The following is a 25,383-nucleotide window of genomic DNA, read 5'->3' on the forward strand; positions in this document are numbered from 1 at the left end:
GATGTGATGCCTCCTCACTGCCTGTTTTAACTCCATTTTTGCAACAAACACACCACAACTATATGCATTGCACCCACTTCCCCTTTTGCTGGAATGTGTTGCATTTGGTGGGCTTGAAAATCACAGATCGCTATATGTCAGATATATGTTGGGCAGAATATACCGTGGGTGCAAAACAAAGCATCACAATCACAGCATATAAACACCCTAGTCCGCTGCCTATTGCGTGTATGGGGGGGCTGATGGGGAGGCGACAAAAACACGGTTCAACTGCACATTTTTACTGCTCCCCCAACTGCATGTCCACCCACGTGGAAGAAAAATATACTTTAAAAATATTCTTCCCAAATATATTGACATATATTTGAAATACTACATTTTTGGCTTTATTCAATATATCTCAAAATATATATTCAATACACACACACATATATATATACTGCATGTTGAAATGTGTTTTTATACATTACAAAATATATGAAAATCATTTTTAGAAATATATATTTTTATAAATATATTCTTCATATTTTTTAACACATAAAAAAGTAATTTTAACATATATTTTGACATATATTTGTAAATGCATTCCAAAAATGTAGATAACATTTTTAACCACCTCCCGCCCACCATATAGTAAAATGACGGGCGCAAGGTGGTTCTCTTGTTCTGGAAGGACGTCATATGACGTCCTGCCATTCTCACCGCGCATGCACGGCTCAGGGAGCGTGCAGCGCGGCGATCGGCGGTGTTCTGTGTCCCTCGGACACAGGGGATCCCCGATCACGGAAAGAGCCGAAGATGTCGGCTCGGTCATGTGATCAGCTGTGTCCAATCATAGCTGATCACATGTAAACAGGGAAATGCCGGTTATTGGCATTTCTCTCCTCTCGAGCTGTCACACTGACAGCTCGTGAGGAGAGCAGAGGAGAGCCGGTAATCGGCTTTCCGCAGAGGGGACATGTACACTGATCATCAGGAAACTGATGATCAGTGTGCCCTGATGATCAGTGTGGCCCCAGAAGTGCCACCTGTCAGAGTCCATCAGTGCCAGCTGAACAGTGCCACGTGCCAGTGCCCATCAGTGCCACATATCAGTGCATACCAGTGCACATCAATGCCACAAATCAGTGCTCATCTGAGCTGCCCTTCAGTGTCACCCATCAGTGCCAGTCAATGCCACCTATCAATGCCAATCAGTGCCACCTATCAGTGCTGCCAATCAGTGCCACCTATCAGTGCCAGTCAGTGCCACTTAGCAGTGCCAGTCAGTGCTGCCTATCAGTGCGCATCAGTGCCGCCTATCAGTGCCAGTCAGTGCTACCTAACAGTGCCAGTCAGTGCCGCCTATCAGTGCTGCCTTTCAGTGCCCATCAGTGATGCCTGTCAATGCCCATCAGTGCCTCCTCATCAGTGCCCATCAGTGCCACCTATCAGTGTCCATCAGTGCATCTTATCAGTGCCCATCACTACAGCCTCATTAGCGCACATCAGTGAAGGAGAAAAATCACTTATTTACAAAATTGTATAACAAAAACTAAGAAAAAACTTTTTTTTTCAAAATTTTCAGTGGTCTCTGGTTTGTTTAAGAAAAAATAAAAAACCCAGAGGTGATTAAAAACCACCAAAATAAAGCGCTATCTGTCACAAAAAAATGATAAAAATTTCATATGGGTACAGTGTTGCGTGACCGTGCAATTGTCATTCAAAGTGTGACAGCGCTGAAAGCTGGAAATTGGCCTGGGCAGGAAGTGTCCAGTGTAGGCTAGTGGTTAAAGAGATACAGTATATTTGAAAATGTATTTTTAAAAATAATTTTTCACAAATTTTGTAATAAAAACACATTTCAAGATACAGTGTAAATATATATATATATATATATATATATAGAATACGGCCAAAATTGTAGTATTTCAAATATATGTCAATATGTTTGGGAAGAATATTTTTTAAATTTATTTCTAATATATTTTTCTTCCATGTGGGTAAATGAGGCCTTATAGACTGTGTCCGTGATTTAAGAACATTCATACAAGAATTCTCAGGACATTCAATGACTTGATGAATGTTGTTTGAAAGTACTTAAAAGGTGGTTTGCTTGTGGGATTAGATTTTGGAATGAATGGAATTTCCTAATTCAAAAAAATGTATTCATTTGAGAGAAAATGTTCATTCCTTTTAATTCTCCCATCACTACAGTTTCAGATCGCACTAACAATTAGAAAATCAAACAGTCTCAAAACAAGAAAATTTCAAAAGAAATTCTACTAGCCTATGGTCAGCTTTACTCAGCATCAGTTTTTTTGACAGCAAAAATGTATTCAAACACAGAATGGACACACATTGGCCTTCCCCTGTATCCTTTCTCCAGCACACACTTCTTAGTATCTATACCAGCAGAGAAAAAACTCCTCCAATACTGTACACAAAGCTCTCTAGTAGTTTTCCACCAGCAGAGTATGACTATTAACCCATTAGTGATCATTCTGCAGTTTATGTGCATTAACCTTTCAGTCATCAGCCGCACAGAAGAACATTAAGGCAGCGCACAGATGAGTCATTTTCTTTCATTCAACCAGCAGGTTGAATGAAAAAAAAAGTGGCTTGATTCCCCCATCCATACATTTGATGTGGTCCCTATGGTCCTTGCTGAACCGGACAAAATTTGATGCATGTATGGCCAGCTTAATCCCTTATTCCCTCCATTTAAAGCTGCCTCTATATTAGTAAGTTTTTCCATTCAACCAGTGAATTGAACCAAAAAAATCTAACCCAATTCCCCCATCCACACACTTTATGTGAATGAGGGAATCCTCCCTACTGACCTATTGTACTCTAACAGCTGGGAAACTTCCCCACCATCAGAATAAACTGATAAGTGCTGCAGGCTACTGATCGAGCAGCTAAAATCCGACAGTGCCCATACATGGATCAACGTTCGGCCGGTCCCTGCTGAACTGGATGAATTTTGATCCTAGTATGGCCAGCTTTAGAATGATTTGATTCAAAATAATGTGATTTGATTCAAAATCATGTAAATCAGGGGTCTACAAACTTACTGAACAAAGGACCAGTTTTCTGGTCTTCTGACTTTAGGGGGGCCGGACTGTAACCAGTGGGAGTGGAAAATGCAGCAGAAATAGTGCCCAATCATTGGTGTCAGTAGAAGGAATAGCACCCTATTATTGGTATCAGTGAGAGGAATAGTGCCCCAACATTGGTGTCAGTGGAAGGAATGGTTCCCCAATACTGGAATCAATGAAAGAAAATTTTCCCTAACACTGCTGGCAGTGGAGGGACCAGGCCCCAACATTGGTGTCAGTGGAAGTGTGAGATGGGGAAACAGCTCTCACTGTTTGACCACTATTTGTGTGGAGTAAATTATTGTGTGGAGTAAATTAAATGTTCTGGACTGACATTCTGCGGCTTAGCCACAAGATGCCACTGTTTTCCCTAACACAGCCTCAGACTGCATAGATATTTCTATATTTATGAAGAGGTGGGGTTTTCACACAGATTTTAGAGAACAGGAAGAAGAGAGACAGCAGCCATGTTTGGAGGATAGTGAATGAAGGAGCCGTGTGAGCAGGGAATCTGATGGCATCCAGGTATGAGAGCATCCCTCAGTAACCAGAGCTGCAGCTAAGTGAAGCTGATCGTGTCCAAGACCCTGATCCTGTTCAGAGAAAGTAAGATTGCTGCCAGGAATGCTGGTGAGAGCAGAGGAACAAGGCAACATACACTGCAATACCGCATGCTTGTTGGAGAGACATTTGTTCTGTTCAGAGTCACCAGCGGATACAAAGCAGACCCAGGTCGGTAAGATCATGCACGCACCTCATTTCAATGTTGGCACCTAGAGACTGAGACCACGCCTATAGTTAGTTAGTTAGGGTCTCTGTTTGTGTCAGGCCACAAGTGTTATTACTGATCATTGGAAGGACTCCATAACTTAAAGCGACATTTCACATTGGAGAGCTGATAAAATCCCACAAACTCAAGCCAGACTGGTGTTTTGCTCAGAAGGAATAATCAGGCACGTGCTACAGGACCAGTTATGGGAGAGGGAATACTGTAGATTTGTGTAAGATTGTAAGCTGTTGTGCTGCACTGCAGGCTAGCCCATACCATACACCCATACACTGATTTCTGCTCTTTTAGGGTGTCAGGGCAGGGCTGTGGAACGGACAGGTAGGCCTAGTGGGAGGGTAACGCACTGGCTGACGACAACCACTACCAACAGACCGAAGTCCCTCAGGGCGCGGAGTCTAAGTCCCAGGCTGCCCTTCACCAGGGCCCCTGATGGTGGGGATGGACTTGACGCAGCCAGGAAACAGGTCGCGGCCCCCGAGACACCCCGGCTGCGGTAATGGCCGCCGCCAATGGCGTGTAGCTGGTGAGAATGACAATAGCGCAGTCAGGCAAGCTGGGTCAACAACAACGGGACAAAACAGTACAGAACAGTAGACAGAGAATCACAGGTCACGGGCCGGGTTCAGCAACGGAAGGTCAGATCGAAGGAAAACACAGAGAATGGTCTAGTCACAAGCCGAGTCAAATACCAGAAGAGTCACGAGCATATACACAGAGCTGTAGCAAGACAAAGACACAAGACACAAATGCAAAGAGCATGTGCGGATCACAGGCTTATATGTACTCAGCCACACCCCTCTGGGGGATGGACCTCAGAGACCTGAAGGCATAAAAGCTTCCCACCATGCTCAGCATAAATCCAAGATGGATGCCAGCACATGAAGTAACATAACCTCTGGGAAAAGGTAGGACCTTGACAGTGGGTAATAACGGGTAAGGTGTGGCAGCTTAGTTGTGCCCGCCAGTAGGTAAATTACTTCACTTTCTACCTTCATCCATCAGAAGGCGCCGTGCTGTGCAGCACAAGGGTCTCAGCCCTTGGGCTGGGTGTATGTAAATTTATTGTATGATCTCAGCATTTGTGGTTGTGTTTATTTGTCACAATATAAGTAATATTCTGTTGTGGCAAAAGCTGGTGTTGGGGTTGCTTTCCTTGTTCATGACTTCACTGTATCCTGGGGAGCCCACCCCGGTACACGGCTTACAGAAGGACTAATGCCCCAACATTGGTGTCAGTGGAAGGACTTGTGCCCCAACACTGGTGTCAGTGGAAGGACTGGTGCTCCAACATTGGTGTCAGTGGCAGGAATAGTGCACCATCGATGGTATCAGTGGGAGGAAAAGTGCCCCATCTTTAGTGTTAGTGGGAGTGATAGTGCGCTATATTTTATATCAGTGGATGGAATTATGCCCCATTGTTGATATCAGTGGCAGGAATAGGACCCCTTTGATGGTACGAGTGGGAGGAAAAGTGCACCATCTTTAGTTTTAGTGGTGTAAGGAAATATATCTTTAAACTGGCATCCATTTTGTAATGTGCTAGTATGCATTGCATACTAGCACATTATGCGAAACTTACCTTAAAACAAAGCCCTCCTCACCGCTGACAGGGCTTCCATCCTCCTAGCACCATTCTCTTAGTTACTAGTCCACAGCACATGTGTAACCCCTCTCATGCCCAGCACATGCTTGTCAACCCCTAGGCACCCAGCCTCCAGTGCATATGCACTAATCCTTTGGCTGGCCATACGTTATAACATTTTCTTGTACAATTCTCCTTTGGATTTACCAAAACCATATAATATGAAGTTAGACATAAACACTTTCAATTTGTATGCAGTCACGCAGGCCCTTCCACTATATAGCTCAGGGTAAATCTAAAGGACAGTGAACAAGAAAAAAACCAATCAGAACAGGGGACACTATTTTACACTCAGTCAAATATGTCTCTTGTGCTGCTGTCTCCTCTGTTACCTGAAAACTGAGGGAGTTGTGATGGGCACTCATCAAGAACGCCCAACTATGCCTAACCTATCCTCCCCCTCCACCATTCATAGAAGCCATACTATAGAATGAAACACTATCTATGGGCTGAAGGTCTGCCTCCTCCATTTGTAGATCATTTTTCATTTATAGAGGCTGTAGTAGGGGAGGGGGTTGATTAGTGGAGGATGATTTCAGCTAACAGAGGAGATTGCAACCTAAAGGACATATCCTGCTGACTGTGTGTAATGTTCTTTGTGCTGATTTTTGTTTTTTTCTACTTTTTACTACATTTAGATTTTAACTTGGGTGTTAGGTCTTAACCTGTTCAGTGCAGCATGCCAAATATTTTTATCTCCACTGACTCTGGTCCAATGGGAATTTCAGCTCCACTGCCCTAATTCCTGTTTAAACAATTCACATCAAAGTCACATACAAAGCCTTGTCCCATCTCATTCACCCTCACCACTACCTTTAGCGCTCGTTCACACTTGACTGTTTTACCAACTCTTGCCAAACGCCCCTATAGCGGTTGGCAAGCGTTGGTCCGGCGTTTGCGGAGCATTTTTTAACGCTCGGCAAGCGCCGCATGCGCGGTTCAGCGGTGGTTGCTAGGTGTTTGCCGAGCGTTAAAAACGCCCCACAAACACCTATAATGAAGTTTGAATGTTGTTACCGCTCCGCAAATGCCCCGCAACCACGTCAGAACCGCACCGCAAACGCCGGCCAGATGTTTGCGGAGCGGCACCATAGACTAGAGTAGGAGGCTTCAATGCCTCCTAACTCAACCAGAGGCATCCGTTTTGCCACACCGCGCCACTACGCTACCGCTCCCATTAGAACAGCACCATGTGCTGCAATGGGCAGAATTGTCCGAGGCATTTGGGAAGCGGTAAAAACGCTTCCCAAACGCCTTTCTGCCGCTAGCAAACAAGGCTAGTGTGAACGTAGCCTTACTGTTCCTGAAGCCAGTAATTGCTGGTAATAATTTTTGGTGTCTCGTTTTTGAATTCCACTGTCTCCAGTTCCACTGACACTCTCCCCCTGTTTCAGTTTCAGTATCTTGCCCACCACCAGGGGCGGACTGACAATCCATGGGGCCCCCGGGCAATAGGGGATCATGGGGCCCCTATGGCCTTGCCCAAACTCAAAAAATCCTATGAAAAAGGTACCAGGGGCATCTCATGGGGCCCCCTACTGACCCCGGGCCCTCAGGCAGTGCCCGAGTTTCCAAATGATCAGTCCGCCCCAGCCCACCACCTTCACATTCTGCAGTGCAACTGACACTAACCTCACACCTCCGTACTGCAATTGAATAGCCTACTACTCCACTGCACTAATCTTCTGCATTAAATGCCTTCAAAGGCATTTCTTTAGCATTACTTGTTACATCCCAGCCTTTCCTGTTCTGGAATGGACACAATTTTGCTAGTAAATCTAACACTGACACATAAGGTCTTATATGGCACTGCTATGCTTATGCATTATACACATAAAGGGTATATGATAGGGTGCAGGAACAATGCACACTGTCTAGTGTTATGACTAATACAGCTGAATTTCATACTAACAGAATGACAAGGATCTGATCTGAGAAAATACAAAAAGTTTGGTTTATATTCAATTTATTACATTTTGAGCACTAGACAAAAGACATGGGGATGGTTTACTACAATTGAAGAGTGTAAAATCTGGTGCAGCTGTGCATAGAAACCAATCAGCTTCCAGGTTTTTTTTTTTTGTCAAAGCTTAATTGAACAATCTGAAGTTAGAAGCTGATTGGCTACTCTGCCCAGTTGTACCAGATTTTGTGCTCTCCAGTTTTAGTAAATCAACCCCAGTTTTTAGGCACAAATAGGATATGTAAATAGTCTACTGAATTGCGGCTGTTAATAAGTGTCCTAGGCATAAAAACAAAGTTGTACATACAATTTTAATATAAACTCTAAATAAAGTAGGACAGGGTACATATTACTCAACTTACATTATAACTCAACAACGCAGTACATAACTATAAAAGCATACATGTAAACCTATGCCTCAATGCATGATCATCAAGGTTATAACTGCGAATGTTCCTTGTAAGGCTTGCACCAGAGTCTAGTTGTCAGGAATGGACTTGCCAGTGGTGGTGGGACTCACCTGCCTTGTGGGCTGCAGTACCAGGGCTGGCCAGCGGGTGCTCTCAGCAACCAGAGGCTCACTCCTGCAATGAGCCATCACCTGAGGCTGATTACAGCAGGTGTATTTAAGGAATGGCCAGGCCTGTGATCAGGGCCTTGGTGTATGTTTCCCATGAGCCCCTGTACCTGCATCCTGTCTGCTTCCTGTCTCATCCTGATTCTGCTTTAATCCTGACTCTGCATGAACTCTGCCTGTCCTGACCTCGGCTATTCCTGACTACGCTTCCGCCTGCTCCTTGTACCTTGCCTGCCCGTTTGCTACCGACCTGGCGTGCCCAACTACGTTTAGTATTGTTCTTATTGTTATCTGTTGGAGGTTTGGTTGCACTGTGTTTATGTTTAGTCTTGCACTGCGTTTATGTATTGTTTAGTCTTTAATAAATTGTATTGTATATACTATACCTGAAGCCTGTGTTTCCCTGTGTCAGTCCACACATTCCACATTTATGGTTATACCCGGATCCCTAACACTAGTTCATTTTAGTTCATTACATTTATAGCTTGCCAACCATGCTGCCATTTGTAATTCAACTTCAGTAAAGCTTAACAGTTAGTCTTCCTCTGTACCTCTTGGCAGTTGTATATAATAATCTTTCACAGCAACAATGACAACATATCAGAAAGTTTCTTGTGTAGTTCATGATGCCCTAAGCCAGTAAACATCCACCAGCCTGATCCAAAGTAGATGGACACTGTTTACAACCCCTTCATCACTTCTGGATTATCACACTAGATATAAGGTCATTTTAGTATATTTCCAAATCAAAAGGAGATTTGTTAGGACACCTGTGATGCCTATGATATTAGGGGCTCCAGCAGTGGTCTGTGCAGAGCAAGAGGACAATGAAACGTGTACTGTGAGACCTTATGGTCCCCTCTGTTCACTAGCCTTATGCTAGCCATACACTATTCGAAAAATCATTCAAAACACATTTTCACAAAACGAACACACGGTCATGAGAGCAAACAATATTACCATCATGTATGGACTGATTTTGAACAATAAATAATTTATTTTGTATCTATTTTGTCACAATATGCTCAGTACAAACAGTTTGATTTTTAAACAGGCAAAAAACACAAACTTTCAATTTATCATCCGTTCAACAGAGGTTTTTCAAACATTTCCTATTAAATTTTTGACCATTAACTGGACGAAAAATCAAATGAAAATTGATTTTCGAACGATTTTTCATTTAGTGTATGGGTACCGTTAGTTTTTACAGGTTGTACAGCTACACTTTAATAAAAGATTGTTTACAAAAACATTTCCCAGCAGTGTCAAAAATATTCTAACATTTTCTTACTTGTATGTCTTCAAGACTAGGTCGCATGACAACATTTGGAATGGCAAGATGGATCTCAGCTTTGAAAAGTGGGTTTGAGGTATTGTCTTTTGTGAGTTTTGTTGTCTGATATTTGGAGCTGACTGTGTGCAATCTGCGTTTTAAAGTGTCTAATGAAACTTTTGTGCCTACAAAATAAGAAAAGGAAAGAAAACATAACTGACAAATGTTCAGGGAGGCATGTACTGTGTATATATATATATATATATATATATATATATATATATATATATATATATCATTGTATTCATAATACATTAATAGATTTAAAGATGAACTCATTTATTCAAATACTTTATAAATTCTTAGGTCAAATAAGTAAAAAATTGGAGGTATCTATAAAAAAAAAACAAGGTGCACATTCCTGATTCCCAGTGATCTTCCTCCCATAGTTTTAGGGATGCAAAGTTGTGACACACCAGTAATTAGCAAATTTGCACTGTATAAATAAAAATGAGTTATCAAATATCATAAAAACTTCTTGCGTTGACTGTCTTTCAATTAGGGGGCACTTCATCCATCGCAAAACTATATAAAAGATCCCAAGAATTGGCAAAGATGATGGCAAATGAATATACCACAAACATCCAGACATACAAAAAATAAAATATTTATTACTCATAAAAGAAAAAAAATGCCTTCTTCAGAGCAGTTGGTTACATACTTCTGTTGAGAAATGCTTGTAAACCCAGCACCTACAGTATTTCAAAACACCATGTGCAAACAAAGGAAGAAAAGGTTTGGCAATAAGTGGGGTACAGTCATCAACGCATATTGTTAAAGACTTTAATCATAAAACAAGAAAAAGAAAAGCCATTGATACTTACACTTCACAAGGGAGTCTGTATTTTTCTGGCATAAATGGCCCATCACATTATAATAACTACAAGAAAGACATTCCTGACAGCGAGTTTTTTGTTTAGCATCAAGATGCAAACAAGCAAATGAGTCCTGCAACAAAATTACATATAATCAAAAAATACAAAAACAAATTTGTCCTAAAGGGTATGTAAACCCTAACAAACAATAAACTCTTATTTTGTCCTTTTGGTCAGTTACATATATCACTGAAAACAGTTTGTGATGTCTGATTGGTAATTGCAAAAATTACCTTTTAAAACTGCCAGAAATCTCGCAGCTGATAACCTTCTGTGCTGATGTTTTATCAGTTACATTGGGGGGAATTTATACAAACGGGAGCAGACATAATCTGGAGCAGCTGTGCATGGTAACTAATCAGCTTCTATCTTCAGCTTGTTCAGTAATATGTAAACCCAACATTTCATATTCCTGATATACTGTATGCCTGCTATATCATGTACTTGCATGAAAAAGTATCCTGTTCTCTTTGTATTGTTTCCTTTGTGTGAAATCCCTGGTGTTCCTTCCAGTCCATCTGCTTTCTTATTAACCTCCCTAGCGGTGTTCCCGAGTGTAGCTCGGGGTAAAATTTCTATACCAAAAGCGGTAACCCCGAGCTACACTCGGCCTTACCCTGCGGCGTTGCTCTGGGGGTTCCTGCAGCACTTACCTTGTCCTTCGCTCCCGCGATGTGTCCCCTGCAGCGTCCCCGGCCATCTCCTCCAGCTGATGCCGGCATCCGGCTTCTGTGTTCCGGTCCCTGTGACGTCGGGACGTACAGGTGCCGGAACCAACAGGAAATTTGAATTTTTTAAAAAATATTATTTTTGCTGTGATTGCTATTTCAATGCATTTCACATACATTTTGTCCCTAGTGCTTTGTCCTGTGCCCTGCCTGCATTTTGAATGTTCTTTCTGCCTGGAAAAGTCCATGGTGTCCAAAAAGCATCCCTTTACGTCAAAAGCGGTTTTAGAACAGCGATAGTAAATCAGAACCACTTGCAGAATTGAGTGATAATGATTCGTGGGGAAATTCGTCATCAGACACTGAAAACGATTTTGCGACTTTGCTCAGCGATGTGCGAATTTGCCTCTGTATTTCAAATTTCAGTGTTTTTGGTTTGATTATATTATTGAATTAAATGTATTATTATTATTATATTATTTTTTCTGATTATTTATTAAATTATAATTCATGATTTCGTGTTTCAAATTTTATCATATCCAGAATGTTTACTAGACTCTTGTTCGGACAGATTTCAGTGAGTTATTCCTAAAAATTACAGCCTACAATAAAAAACTACATATTTCCATGCAAAAAAATGGTACCGCTTTCAGCACAAAAAATCGGAAAGAATCATACCACTAGGGAGGTTAAAAACTGCCCACAGTAGACAGGAAAGCAAAGCATCATTCGTTTTCTGGCTGTGTCAAGAACTCAGCCGTCTCTCATTCATCGATTAGATTTTGCTGACATACCCTTCCCCCTGTACAGCCATTCACTGGGAAGACCATTGTAGCACTGTTTCTTCTCGCCTAGTTCTGGAAGATCCTTATACAACTGAGAACAGAGAGCATGTGATCGCTTATAAAAAAAAATGAGGGATAAAAGGTATTTATAGTGTTTTTTATATGTATACATAAATGTTTTGCCTTTCATTTCTATTGTAAACTCAATGGGTTGTTTTACAAGGTGAGGGTTTACATATACTTTAAGGTTAAAAATGAAAGATAGAAGGTGATTGGTTACACCACAGGTGTCAAACTGGGGGCACTCCAGCTGTTGCTAAACTACAAGTCCCATGAGGCATTGCAAGATAGATTGATACAAAGAGCAGGGCCCTTGACCCCCTCATGTTTTGTTTAGTTACTGTATTGTCTCATGTACTGTCCCCCACTATAATGTACAGCGCTGAGCAAACCTTTTAGCCCTATATAAATACTGTATAATAATAATACAAGCATGACTCCCAAAGGCAGAGGCATGATGGGACTTGTAGTTTCACAACAGCTGGAGGGCCGCCAGTTTAACACCCCTGGGTTACACCATGGACAGCTGTTCCAGATTCCTTCTGTGCCAGCTCTGATAAATGTCCCCTACTGTTCTCAGTTCTCTCTAAGAATGAAAAAACATCTCCCATCTATATAATACAGAAAGGAATGGAGAGATTTCTGGAACTGTAGTCCTGTCCAAGGGTGATAACACAGCGTCTTCATAGATACAGTATTGTGGATGATACTTGTTACCAGGGGCGGACTGAGAACTCATGGGGCCCCCGGGCAATAGGGGATCATTGGGCCCCTGTGTCCTTGCCCACACTCCAAGCACACCCCAAAAAAAGCCTATAAAAGGTAACAGGGGTATTTCATGGGGCCTCCTACTGACCCCGGGCCCTCGGGCAGTGTCCGAGTGCTCAAATGGTCAGTCTGCCCCTGCTTGTTACCCTAGGACAGTATGGTCTTACTGGCAGAATCACCAGGTGAAAATAAAGGAAAAGCCACCACATCTAAGGACTGGTAAGCTACAATATGTTACATTTTCATTCTTGAGTATAGGTTCACTTTAATAATCACATTTTCTAAATGTATAACACCAAAAAATATAAACCTCTCTTATAGCAAGTAGAATTTCAGCCAAATGTGGGTGATTAAGAATATAATGTTCAGGAAGTGTAGAAGATGGTGAATGCTACTGTTGCTCTACATTTGTCAGAGGTCAGTTCATTAAATGTAGACACCATCTAATTGATTGGCCTGTATTTCTGGATGTCATGTATTCCAGGTTTGCACTGGGAACTGAGCATTGCAGCAGTTAAAGATAAATTCAAAGATAAATGCAAAAGTCTGCTAGTGACAACGATTACTTTATTAATGGAAAGGAGGACACCTTAATTATTTCTGTAAGGTAAAAGTAGGAGGTCTGTAGACCTCCTAACTAGAATTAGTTTGATAGAAAATTATATGAGAGGAAAATCATAACTACTTGATACCTGACCACTAATTTAGATTGCGCTGAACAATGGTAATAAATGTGAATTCATTCACAACACTCTCATGTATTTAACAAGCCTAATCATATCAGTGCTCCTCAATTACACAGTGCATGCAGATGTCACCAATGTATAAGATGAAACAACATTGATTACCTGTAGACTGTTCCTGTCCGAAGGTTTCAGCTTATTCTTGAGGGCATCAATCATTTCATACAAACAGAGCTCAACTTGCTTGCTTTGCCTATAATGTATAATTGTAGAAAACGTGTAAACCTAATGAGAACATAAAACTATTGTAATGTATACATGTATAGAGAAAAACTTTGGTGCCACAGTTTTTTTTTTAAATACAACAGATTTCTTGTGTTGCAGGTGGCTTTTGTGTTTTGCAGTCATTACAATACTTATATTGCTAATGTAGGGATCTAATATTACTAATGTAGGGATCTAATATTACTAATGTAGGGAGCTATTGCCCTCTAATGTCTCAATTTGAAAATGCCTATAAATATATTATGTATGCAGTTCTTGCCCCTGGGTCATTGGATATGAGACCCTAGAAGGAGGGATGGAGATAGAAAGACTCAGCCACATGTCCTGGACCAAAAGAGATTATTATACACTATTAGGGAGGGACTAAAGCACAGAGTAGGTGGCTGGCTCTGAGTTCCAGTGTCACACCACAATTCCTGCCTGTGAGGAGTCCCATTCCAGGCTGATCAGACAACAGTCAGAGTATACCCTGTGGCCACTTTTCTTCAGGTCTCTGGTACAAAGACAGGTGCTGCACCATCCTCAGGGGCCCCTGCAACTGGACTTTGCTGCAACATTCATCTGGAGGTATATAACTATAATATGAACTGGGTATATGTGTGCAGTTCCACCAGGACTCCTATCGGGTCCTTTGTTGATAATAGCTGTTTGTACATTGGATGTGTGTACTGTTATTAATCTCTTCTTATGTAAAGCTTGTATTTCTATACTGGTGTGCATCTATACATTTATGGGTAATGTTATATGCTGGTTTCAGTAGTTTGTTTAGACTACTGATTAATTTCCCAGGAAGGGAATCTCCTCTGTTCACAAAGGTCCTGTCTTGAGTGAAGACACTGCCAAATTTATTATCAAACTCACTCTTCCACTTAGCATTTTCTTATTTAGCTACAGGTTTAGTGTAATATACTGTTTGGGGAGGGCTATTTTGCATAATCCCCCCAAAAGAGGGCTACACTAATATACTTGGATTGTGAAAGGGTTTTCTTTTTTGTTTGCTGAATAACACAGATTGCTACTAGCTCATATTTGAACTATACAGCTTCTGTTTACCATAAATGGCAAACAGTGCCAGGGCAAGGTACTCTATCACCCAAGCCAAAATGGACAAAATGTGCCCCCTCCATGGGCTGTGAACTACCTCAGCAGCAGAGGCTGGAAATCATGTCTTTTTTGCCTTTTGCCTACCCTTCGGCCCGGCCCTAATGGCAAAGAAACAGGTTCACTTTAATGCAGGCCCCACCAACTGCACATACTCACCTTCACTTTGTTTTCCTGTCACTTTATTGGGCCATAGTAAGGGGAAGTCCTGTGTAAGCTGTAGCTCGCACGTTGGGAGCTTGACATGGCTGAGGACTATCTTCCCTGCATCATGTGACAGCATTGACTGCCTGACTAGACAAGCACCGTTATGTGTAAGGAGGGGTAATGAATTGCATGTTCCCCTAGCCTGGTACAATTGTCCTTGCCCTCACCCCCCTAAGTGGTGCTGACCCACTCAACACTTGCTCTGACATCCCATGTTAGTGATCTATATTGTGCTTCTCCACTTGGAACTACGGTTACCCTTTATTCCAACCCACAAATTAACCTATAACTCTTAACCAACATTAACCCTTAGTGTAACTCTTAAAATGTACTCCTAACACTTAGAATTAGTTAGTAACTTCACCCCTGCACTTGGTTTTTTTCCCTATTCACTCTCACCTGTTATGCAGGATTCTCATCAGATAGTATACTTACCTGCCCAGCAAATGTAGCGTTACCCAGTAGCAATCCATTGCTTTGCTGCCACATGTTGGTTCTCATGCCACCTTCTTGCATCAGTAGGAACTGGCTATCTTTTCTGGGTTCTTGCAGCCGGCCCCTTATGACATGCAGCCAGGTCTGCACTTTGACTACCGTGTGTTTCTGCTGCAGCAGCTTCCTAGGACATGTGACAGGGATATCCCAGGAGGCTGCAGGAGCAGCGACATCTCATTCTCACCTAGGCAAGAATGGCAGTGGGGGTGTGACCGTAAAGAAAAAAAAAGGAAAAAAAAAAAAAGACTTTTATATACTGTATTGTGGAGGGGGAGTTGAGTGCAGGAAGGAAAAATTATATCTTGGAGTGCTGAAAGCTACTTAAAAAAATTAACTTTTAACTTGAACCCTAAACTAGACTTGTCAATCAGCTCAACTGTCAATTAATTCAACTTTTTTGATATGTAATGCTTTTACATCTTGCTGTACTATTATTCCATCCCTATATTATATACAGATTAATAGAATCCACCTTTAATGCCTATCCTAAATAAGACATAGTTAACCGTCCTCCATTAATAATAACTGCTGAAATAAAAAATCTTTTTATTTCTTTCTGAGGTTGGCCATTGAATATGCATATCTCTATGTAAAAAAATAAATAAATAAAAAAGTATATAGTTTTCCTTTAAATATGAAGTCATATTTTATTTGTGTGACAATGCTAAACTGCTGAAAGTGATATTTTAACTTCACTATAGTCTACTATAGGTTACTGCTCATCCTTGCCTTTTGCATCACATAAATAAAAAAAGCCCTTTGACTTTCTTTGCTACCCTTTGCATTTCTCTGTATGTCACACAAATAGTGAGAGCTGAACTGCTGACCTTAGGAAAGAATATTCTTACTTTCTTAGTAAAATTATACAGTATATAGAGATAGACCACAGTGCTGTATATTTAATCAGAGAATATAGTGTTTCTAAAATGGTTACAATGATTGGCACTGTTTTGGCACGGGGACTTGCAGTGACATCAGGAACACTTACCTACATGATTCTTTTAATTACTTTTTTTTATGCTTCACAAGTCATTGTTTATCCATTTATACTCCTTGCTGTTGAAAAGATTTCTGCTCTTTTTTGTAAACATTTTGAAGAAATTGCATTACTACAACTGAAAATGATGAGCTAAACTTGTACTAACAAAAATAAACCCTTGCAAAAGCCTCTAAGTATGTTCCTTGTCATGTTGATAACATGACGTACACGGTTAAACAAGTAATAATACCTTTACAATCACAGAGTCCTGAAATGCAGATAGTGCTAAATAAAACTGACATTTTAAGATAGTACAAAGGAGACATTCGTTTTTGAGTCTAATTTTATCAGACAATCTAAGAAATAATAAAAGTCCACTCACAAAGAAGAATTGTATTAATGCAAGGCTCACAATGAAACAAAATGCAAGCATTTAAATACATTACGGGGAATTACCTAAGCCTCCTGAGATATTATAATGGCTCAGGCTGGCTTTGTGTACCACAATAGCAAAGCTGATAGCCCTGTTTTAGGTTGATCTGCACCACCATCCTCAGTTTCTATTTCAGAGTTAAATAGACACTGGCACAGGGTCTGCACCTAATTAACAGAGGGATTAAGGTAGTTTTCAATAGAGAAAACTGCCACAGAGCCCAGTCAGGTCAAACCTGTCATACAGGATGTGAACAGTATGCAGATAGCTCACATCCCTCTATCTCAGCAGTTCTCAACCTGTGGGTCGCGACCCCTTTGGGGGTCGCATGACCCTTTCACAGGGGTCGCCTAAGACCATTGGAAAACACATATTTCCTATGGTCTTAGGAATCGAGACACTGCTCCTCTATCCCTCTCCAGGCAGGTCCACCCACATGCAGATACACCCACATACAAGTACCCGGCATGATGACATCATCGCGCCAACCCCATCACAAACAGCCCATACAAATACAGGTGTATGTGACAGGGTTGGCGCCATAATGTACTTATGTGGACCCAGGGGCAGACTGACCATTTGGAAACTCGGGCACTGCCCGAGGGCCCATGGTCAGTAGGGGGCCCCATGAGATGCCCCTGGTACCTTTCATAGGCTTTTTTGGGTGTGGTTTGAGTCTGGGTGAGGACACAGGGGCCCCATGATCCCCTATTGCCCGGGGGCCCCATGAGTTGTCAGTCCGCCCCTGTGTGGACCAGTCACACGTGTAAAGAGCAGCTGCTGTGTAGAAAGCAGCTGCTGTGTTGAAAGCAGCTACTCTGTTAAAAGCAGCTACTGTGTTGAAAGCAGAAGTATTGGAGGTAAAACGACATTTCATGAATTATAATTACTGGGTAAATGTAAAATCATGAAAATACATCCTGCATATCAGATATTTACATTACGATTCATAATAGTAGCAAAATTACAGTTATGAAGTAACAACGAAAATAATGTTATGGTTGGGGGGGGGGTCACCACAACATGAGGAACTGTATTAAAGGGTCGCGGCATTAGGAAGGTTGAGAACCACTGCTCTATCTGCTTGTGCAGTGATTATAAAGCTTGAATCCTGAGCTTTCAGCTACAGCCATACTGCTCTCTATGCTGTGTCTGCCATAGACATGGCATCGGACAGGAAACTAATTAGAAAAAGGGGCTTGACTGCTTTTGGTAATTAGTAGCAGCATCTGTGCTGTTTATTTAGAAGAGTAGCTCAGGTTTTTGGCCTGCACCACTCCCTGTTAATTCTCCCCAATAACCCAAAACATCAGAATACCCACATAGCCAATGTCTCTGCTGCTGCAGCAATAACTTTTTCTGTCCTTTCCAGAAAACCCGGTACAGTAATGGCATCATCTTCAGGCAAATCCACCAGTGCTGTTTCTGATATGTCTAACAGTAATTTTTCAATTCGGCACTCCAATATATCTGAAGCTTCCTTACATATCTGCTCTATGTCTCTCAGCGAACTGTAAACACTGGCAATGTCTGAAATAAAAGAAAGATGTATTAAAATAAATGGCATAATCTATAAAGCACCATTGTTAAAGGCATTGTACACTTTTTTTTTCATTATTCACCAGTCACGCTGCTGCAATTTAAAATCGTGCGATTTGTGTGCAATTTCAGAGCGATTTAAGGTGCGATTTCTGAAAACTTTATTGCTACTTGTGAAGATTTGCAACGATTTCTTGAAATTTGCAGTGTGAATTTCATTATATTCTATGTATGTGAAATCACAACAAAAACTGCAGAAAAAATATTACAAGAATAACTTTAGAAATCGTGCTGCAGCAAATCGCACGATCGCACACTGTGTGACCAGGCACTTAACTAGGTATTGGTGTAGTTATATTCCCTTTGTTGCTTTTTTAGCCTACCTTGTAATGATGGGCTTACATATTGTGGCTGCAGTTTAGAGTGTAACAGCTGATCAATTCCCCTTTGTCCATGTATTACTTTAGCCAGCCAGTCCATATGTGCCAAGGGAACAGAACAACTTCCTGTTCCAGGACACAGAACATCCAATGCTTCCGTCACCATTTTGTCTATGTTGCAGCACAAATTTGCAAGTGCTAGTGTGTTAAAACACATCATCTAGCTGCAAGAGTGAGCTCTCTGTCTGTGAATGATCTGCCTGCTTGTGTCTGAGTCAGGTCTAATTACTGTGTAGCGCTCACCTGCAAAAGTACTAGATTGAGAGACCCAGTGATTGTGTGATATGTTGTTTATTCACAGGAAGTGCCATGCCTCTGCCTTTGGGAGTCAGCCTTGCAGTGCTTCATGGGACTTCCACAACAGCTGGAGGACCACAGGTTGAGCACCTATTGTGCAGGGTCAATCCGCATGCCACATGTTTCAACAAAAAACTGAAACTGACAGCACAGGAATGTGAAGATTTACTGTTCTATAGGCTATGCATACAGGGCAACAAATGACACCATGAAACTACATGATCAATGCAGAGGTGAAATTAGGAATGTTTACTATGCCTTTAAAGAGACACGGGCATTTGATTTTTCAAGGCAGTGTAATAAAGTCTCCTGCTATAGCTCACTTTTCCCATTATGCTATACATCAGTGGTCTCCAAACTTTACAAACAAAGGGCCAGTTTACTGTCCTTCAGATATTAGGGGGGGGCAGATTGTGGCCAGTGGGGATAGAAACTGTCCTGGGCCCAACATCAGTGAGAATAAATATTGCCACAGGGTTGGTAGTCAGTTACATAGACCTGTGGTCAGTAGGAGAAGGAATAGTGGCCCACCATTGGTATCAGTGGGAGGGATAGTGCCTCATCATTGGTGTCAGTGGGAGGAATGATGCCCCATTATTGATATCAGTGGAAGGAATAGTGCCCCATCATTGATAGTAGTTGAAGGAATGGTGCCCCGTTGTTGATATCAGTGGGAGCAATAGTGCCCCACCCCCCTATTAGTTTCAGTGGCAGGAATTATGCTCCACTGTTGGTGTCGGTGGAATAAATAGTGCCTCATATCAGTGGGAGGACTATTACCCCAAGGGCCATATTCGGCCCTTGGGCTGCAGTTTGGAGACCATTGATATACATCCCTAACCAGATTCCCTTTCCTCTCTTAGTAAGCTCTAGCTTTGATGCCTACATGGCTGGATTGTTTTTAAATTTCCTTTCTGGAGCTTCCTTTTTCAATTGTCACTTGGCTGTGCCACTATGTTTCTCTATCTCTGTGCTCCGTGTGCCCCCAGATCCTATGGAGTCTATGTACTCTACATACAGCTGTTTAGGGTTCCACGCACACAGCCAGCATGGAGAGTGATACAAAGCCGCTGTCAATCACCACTGTGGAGGAGAGGAGAGGCGTCCTCTGGTATTTTTCTGTTGTGGAGTTCTGACTGCACATAGATTTGTAGTACAGAGTGGTAGCATGGACATTATGGAGATTCACACGAGACTCCATAGTTCCCAGTAGCATAGGGGGCACAGAGAGAACAGGAACATAGTGGCACAGCCAGGTGACATTTGAAAAAGTACCTCAGGGAAGGAAAAAAAATACAACCACGTGTGGGTTATGTTATTCTTTTCTGATACTTTAATCCCACTTGCGTGCCTACAGCTCTGTTAACTTTGAAATGGCTATTGATTAATCAGAAAATTGATATTTACAAAATGGCTACAGGTTGTGAAATGCAAAGTGTTGTCTGCAAACAAGCTCAGTATACTCACATTTATCAATGTTAAGGGAGGTCCAGGAAAGCTGTGTGAGGCCTGGTGACAGCACCTCCTCAATTTGGGTGATAAAAGGTGACATGAGAGGTTTCAGAAGGGCAGGGATTTTATTAGTAAATGCCTGATAGTCCATCAGCATGTCTTGTAACCTGAAAAAAAGCAGTTTTGATTGTAAACAGAAGTGGTAACTTTTAATGAACAGTATAGCTTCTTGCATACGTGGGGAATGCCATCTTTGTAGCTGTGTAGCATTTTTTATTTCTTTTTTACAAATCCGAACATAGGTGCATTGTTGCCTATGGGGAAATGCATGCAGCTGTGTAAAGATTTGTAATGCAGTGATGCATGGACTGTCTTCCATACTCACAGGCTCCTGCCTCAAACCTGGACAGGTCAGTGTAGACATGCACACCTCTCACTGCTCCCTTGCAGTCACTGACCCCCTCGGGAGGGTGGGGGCCCAGAGCACTGATTCCAGCTCCACTATGAAGCAAGCATACACCTGGCTCAATAATGTGCTCATTGCCTCCTAAATCTGGCCTAAACCGCCTAATCACACGATGGCATGGTCTCGCCCTGCCACAATGTGTATGCATGTTGTATGTGTGTATACACCAGGTCTTTACAGAACATGACTTGTGTTTCTTACTAAAGATCATTCTGCCAGCAAGATCTTCTGTCAACAAGATGCTGCATGAAAACATCAGCAAACTATTACAGAAATGGGCAAGAGGCCTAAAAATCTATCATCATGCTGGCAGGTGCAGTTAGCTGCCTGCCTCTAGATGGCTCTGTTGCCTTTACAGTATGGTAAGGGGAAATTTATAAGCAGGTGTTAGCTCCCCTTATAGAAAAATCCCTCCTCTTGTCATGTAATGGGTGGAGTTAATGCCCATATAAATGCCCGTATGGGAGGGGCCCCTAGAAAGTCCAGGGTATGGGAACAGGACACCCCAGAGCTGCAAAGATGTGATCCTTTACTGAGCTGAACTAAAGGGGCCCTATGCAGGGCTGAATCCCCAGGAGAAGTGGCACAGATCATGTGAGGACTAGCTGTAGTCACCTTGTTTACCCCTGCCCTTCTGCAGGTCCTGTAGAGTGGAGCATATGGCCTGAGAAGCCTGGACAGAGTCGTCTAAATGTGATTGACAGTGAAATCTGAGGATAGAGTCATCAGGGAGCATGCCCTGGGCAGAGCTATAGGTGAGACATTAGGGAGAGACAGGTATACTATTGGAAGCACCTTGATCCCCCTGAACCTCAGCTGCCGGTCCTATGACCTGGAATGGAAGCCTAATGCAGTAGACTATGTATTCAGTACATGGGGAAGTGGTATCAACTCTGTGGTGCTCCCAAGGAGAGGAATGGAGTAGAGCACAGGTGTCAAACTGGCGGCCCTCCAGCTGTTGTCAAACTACAAGTATCATAAGGCATTGCAAGATTGACTATTACAAGCATGACTCCCAAAAGCAGAGGCATGATGTAGTTTCACTAGCTGGAGGAACACCAGTTTGACACCCCTGGAGTAGAAAGAAGATGGCTTAATTAAAAGATGTGTGCTTGTGCTCTGCACTGAAGCAATTGCTACAGAATGTTAATCATGCATGTAGATTCTGTTAGTATATTAAGGGCCAGTTCACACTCAAAAAACGCACTCTGGATGCATTCCAAATGCATTTAGGATACTTTTTTGCTTACAGTTCACAACACACTCCATTCCGGTGCAGTTTTGATGCTGTTTGCTAATTTCCAGTATGGCTCTGTGCAGAAAAAATGCAGCATGTTCTACTTTTTTGTTGCACCAGAAACAGACTGCACTAATATGAACTAGGGCCATTGCAAATGCTGAGCCACCTGAGATTCTGGACAGAATCCTGTCTGAACCATTGGATAATCTGCCCTTGAACCTTGTTTCTAGTGAGCCTTGAACTCCTTGCTCCTCCCATGAACTTTCTATTTAAACCATTTCTTTGCATTTCCTGTTTGACAAATTATTGTGCTCTCTCCAGCCAATATCTAACTCCTTTGCGTACCTGCAACTGTCCTCATCTCCACTACCATTCGTCACTGACCTTTGACTTGTTCCTCAATTACGCTTCCATTTGATCCCAACCTGCAACCATTCGTTACTGTCCTTTGGCTTGTTTACGGACTACATTTCTGCTTGATCCCTACCTGCTATATCTGCTACTGGACCCCATCTTGCTCACCTCGTGGTAGGGAAATCCTGAGGACTGTGACCTGATACTAACATGCAGCAAAATCCATCTACACCATGAGGAGCTCTAGTGAATACAGGTTAGTGCTTTGACCCCACATCTTGGGTGAGCCCACGTCATCCACTAGGGTGATGTTATGATCCGCCAGGGGGTGCCTCAGGCTGCCAACTGACAGACCTACTCAGAGCGTGGGGTCTAAGCCCGGGCTGTGCTTTCACCAGAGCCCCTGATGGTGGGGATGGACTTGAAACAGTCCCGGGCCAGGTCACGACCTCCGAGCAGGCCCGCCAGTGGCTGAGGAGACCTTTGGGGACAGGTACCGGGAGAGCCAGATATGAAGAGGATGGCGGCCCCAGCAGGGTAGTAACGGATCGTGGGCCCGTGAGGGTAAGCGGGGTACAGAATCGGTAGGCGAGAGTAGTCGGGTCACACGCAGGGTCAGCAGGGAAGTCAATCCGTAGAATGGTCAGGGCAATCCGGGTCAAACGCAGGAGCAGGCAGAATAGTCAGGACAATCCGGGTCAAACGCAGGAGCAGGCAGAGTAGTCAGGACAATCCGGGTCAAACGCAGGAGCAGGCAGAATAGTCAGGGTCAATCAGGGTCGCAAGATAGGTGCAGGAACTCAGGATCACAGGAAGACCTTGCGGCAATCTGTGACAGTGCAGGGCATCTTTAAATAGTGCGCCCTGCACTGTCATTGGCCGGCTAGGACGCGCCCCCGGCTGTCATTGGACGCCTGAGGCGCGCCCGCGGCTTCTACTGCGCATGCGCGGCGTCCTGTCAGCCGCGGCTCGCCGGGACCTAGTGCCTGTGTCCCGGCGCGATCTGCCGCCAATGCGCATGCACGAGGGACGGAGCCGCGATCGCGGACCATGGAGCCGCGATCCCTGACATTGCCCCCCCCCAATGGGCACCCTCCGGGAGCCCCACTGATCTCTCCACCGCGGGTGAGCACGAAAAAACTCCTGGATGAGCCTGGGCGCGTGGACGTTCTGGGCGGGTTCCCATGAGTTCTCCTCAGGGCCATACCCCTTCCATTTTATCAGGAACTGTGTCTGGCCCCCCCTCCTTCGGCAACTGAGGATAGTCTCCACTTCATATTCCTCCTGGTCACCTATAGTGACTGCCTCGGGAGGTCTGGATTCACGGTCCGGGAAGGGATCCGGTCTGGATGGCTTCAGGAGAGATACATGGAAGACAGGATGTATCTTGAAGGTCTGCGGAAGCTCGAGTTCGTAGGCCACCTCGTTAACTACTCGCTTTACCGGAAAGGGGCCGATGTACTTGGGTCCCAGCTTCCTTGAAGGACATAGCATTTTCAAGTTGGTTGTTGCTAGCCAAACCTGATCCCCTGGATGAAGCAGTAATTCTCCTCTTCTCTTTCGGTCGAATGCCCTTTTACCGTCCTCTTGGGCTTTAGCGATGGCTTCCTGAATTGTCTTGTTATTGACAGAAAAGAAGTTCAAGATGTCTTGAGATGCTGGTACCGGATTCTCAGGCATCAGATCAGGGAGGAATGTGGGATGATACCCATAATTGGAAAAGAACGGGGATTGACCCGTGGCTGAGTGACTCGAGTTGTTGTACGCGAATTCCGCGGAAGGCAGCAACGACAGCCAGTCGTCCTGAAGGTAGGATGTGTAGCACCGTAAGTACTGTTCCAGCGTCTGGTTTGTCCTCTCAGTTTGGCCGTTGGTCTGTGGATGGTAGGCGGATGAAAGCGACAGCTTGATTCCCAGCGATTTACATAAGGCGTTCCAGAACCTGGAGGTGAATTGGACACCCCGATCTGATACTATATCTTCGGGAACACCATGAAGCCTAACCACTTCCTTGATGAAGATCCGTGCCGTTTCCGGTGCTGATGGGGTCTTCTCCAGGGGCACGAAATGTGCCATCTTTGAGAAGCGGTCGACGATCACCATTATTGCAGTGTAGCCCTGGGATGGTGGAAGTTCGACCACGAAATCCATGGCTATCATTTGCCAGGCCCGCTTGGGTATGGGTAATGGACGTAACAATCCCCATGCCCTGCTCCTGGAGGGCTTGTTCCTTTGACAGGTGGAACACGTTCGGACGTACTGCTCACAATCCTTGATCATGTCTGGCCACCAGAACGAGCGCCGTAGCAGATCCAGAGTCTTCGTTACCCCGAAGTGGCCCGCCATAGGATGGTCGTGGCAGTGCCCTAGGACCAAGGTTCGCACTTCTTCTGGGACCATGATCCGGTCTTCCTTCCAAAATAGCCCACCGTGGCTCTGGAGGGGTGATTCAGACGGAACTGGTAGTCCTACAGAAGCATCGAGAAGCCGGGAGCGAAGTTCCGTTTGTAGAGCGAGGAAACTCCCAGAAGGTAAGATGGTGTCAGGTACCACAGCGTCGTCGGGGTCCTCAAACATGCGGGACAGAGCGTCTGGTTTAGTGTTCTTAGTACCGGGTCGGTACGTTATATGGAATGAGAATCGAGAGAAGAAAAGAGCCCATCTCGCTTGGCGAGGTCTCAGTCGTTTTGCCGTTCTCAAATATTCAAGGTTTTTGTGATCTGTGAATATTAGGATTGGGTGTGTGGCTCCTTCCAGTAAATACCTCCATTCTTCAAGAGCAGTTTTAATGGCCAGGAGCTCCCGATCTCCAATGTCGTAGTTACGTTCCGCTGGAGTCAACTTCCTGGAGAAGAACGCCACAGGGTGCAG

The 25,383-nt window shown here is 43.5% G+C and overlaps 1 protein-coding gene across 1 annotated transcript in view; it reads right to left on the bottom strand.

Annotated features, from left to right (window-relative positions):
* Window positions 1-25,383, bottom strand: part of LOC149452715 (dynein axonemal heavy chain 5-like) — a 401,888-nt gene that overhangs the window by 318,641 nt on the left and 57,864 nt on the right. The window contains exons 20-24 of the mRNA XM_089689046.1: window positions 20,468-20,619; window positions 18,047-18,254; window positions 13,390-13,477; window positions 10,210-10,333; window positions 9,344-9,510 (exon numbers count right to left, since the gene is read on the bottom strand). Coding sequence (XP_089545172.1) covers window positions 9,344-9,510; window positions 10,210-10,333; window positions 13,390-13,477; window positions 18,047-18,254; window positions 20,468-20,619 — 739 coding nt within the window. The remainder of the gene's footprint in view (window positions 1-9,343; window positions 9,511-10,209; window positions 10,334-13,389; window positions 13,478-18,046; window positions 18,255-20,467; window positions 20,620-25,383) is intronic.

This window comes from Staurois parvus, unplaced genomic scaffold (assembly GCF_062004578.1).
Source record: "Staurois parvus isolate SC_StPar_1 unplaced genomic scaffold, SC_StPar_1.0 ptg000468l, whole genome shotgun sequence".
NCBI classification, from domain to species: Eukaryota; Metazoa; Chordata; class Amphibia; order Anura; family Ranidae; genus Staurois; species Staurois parvus.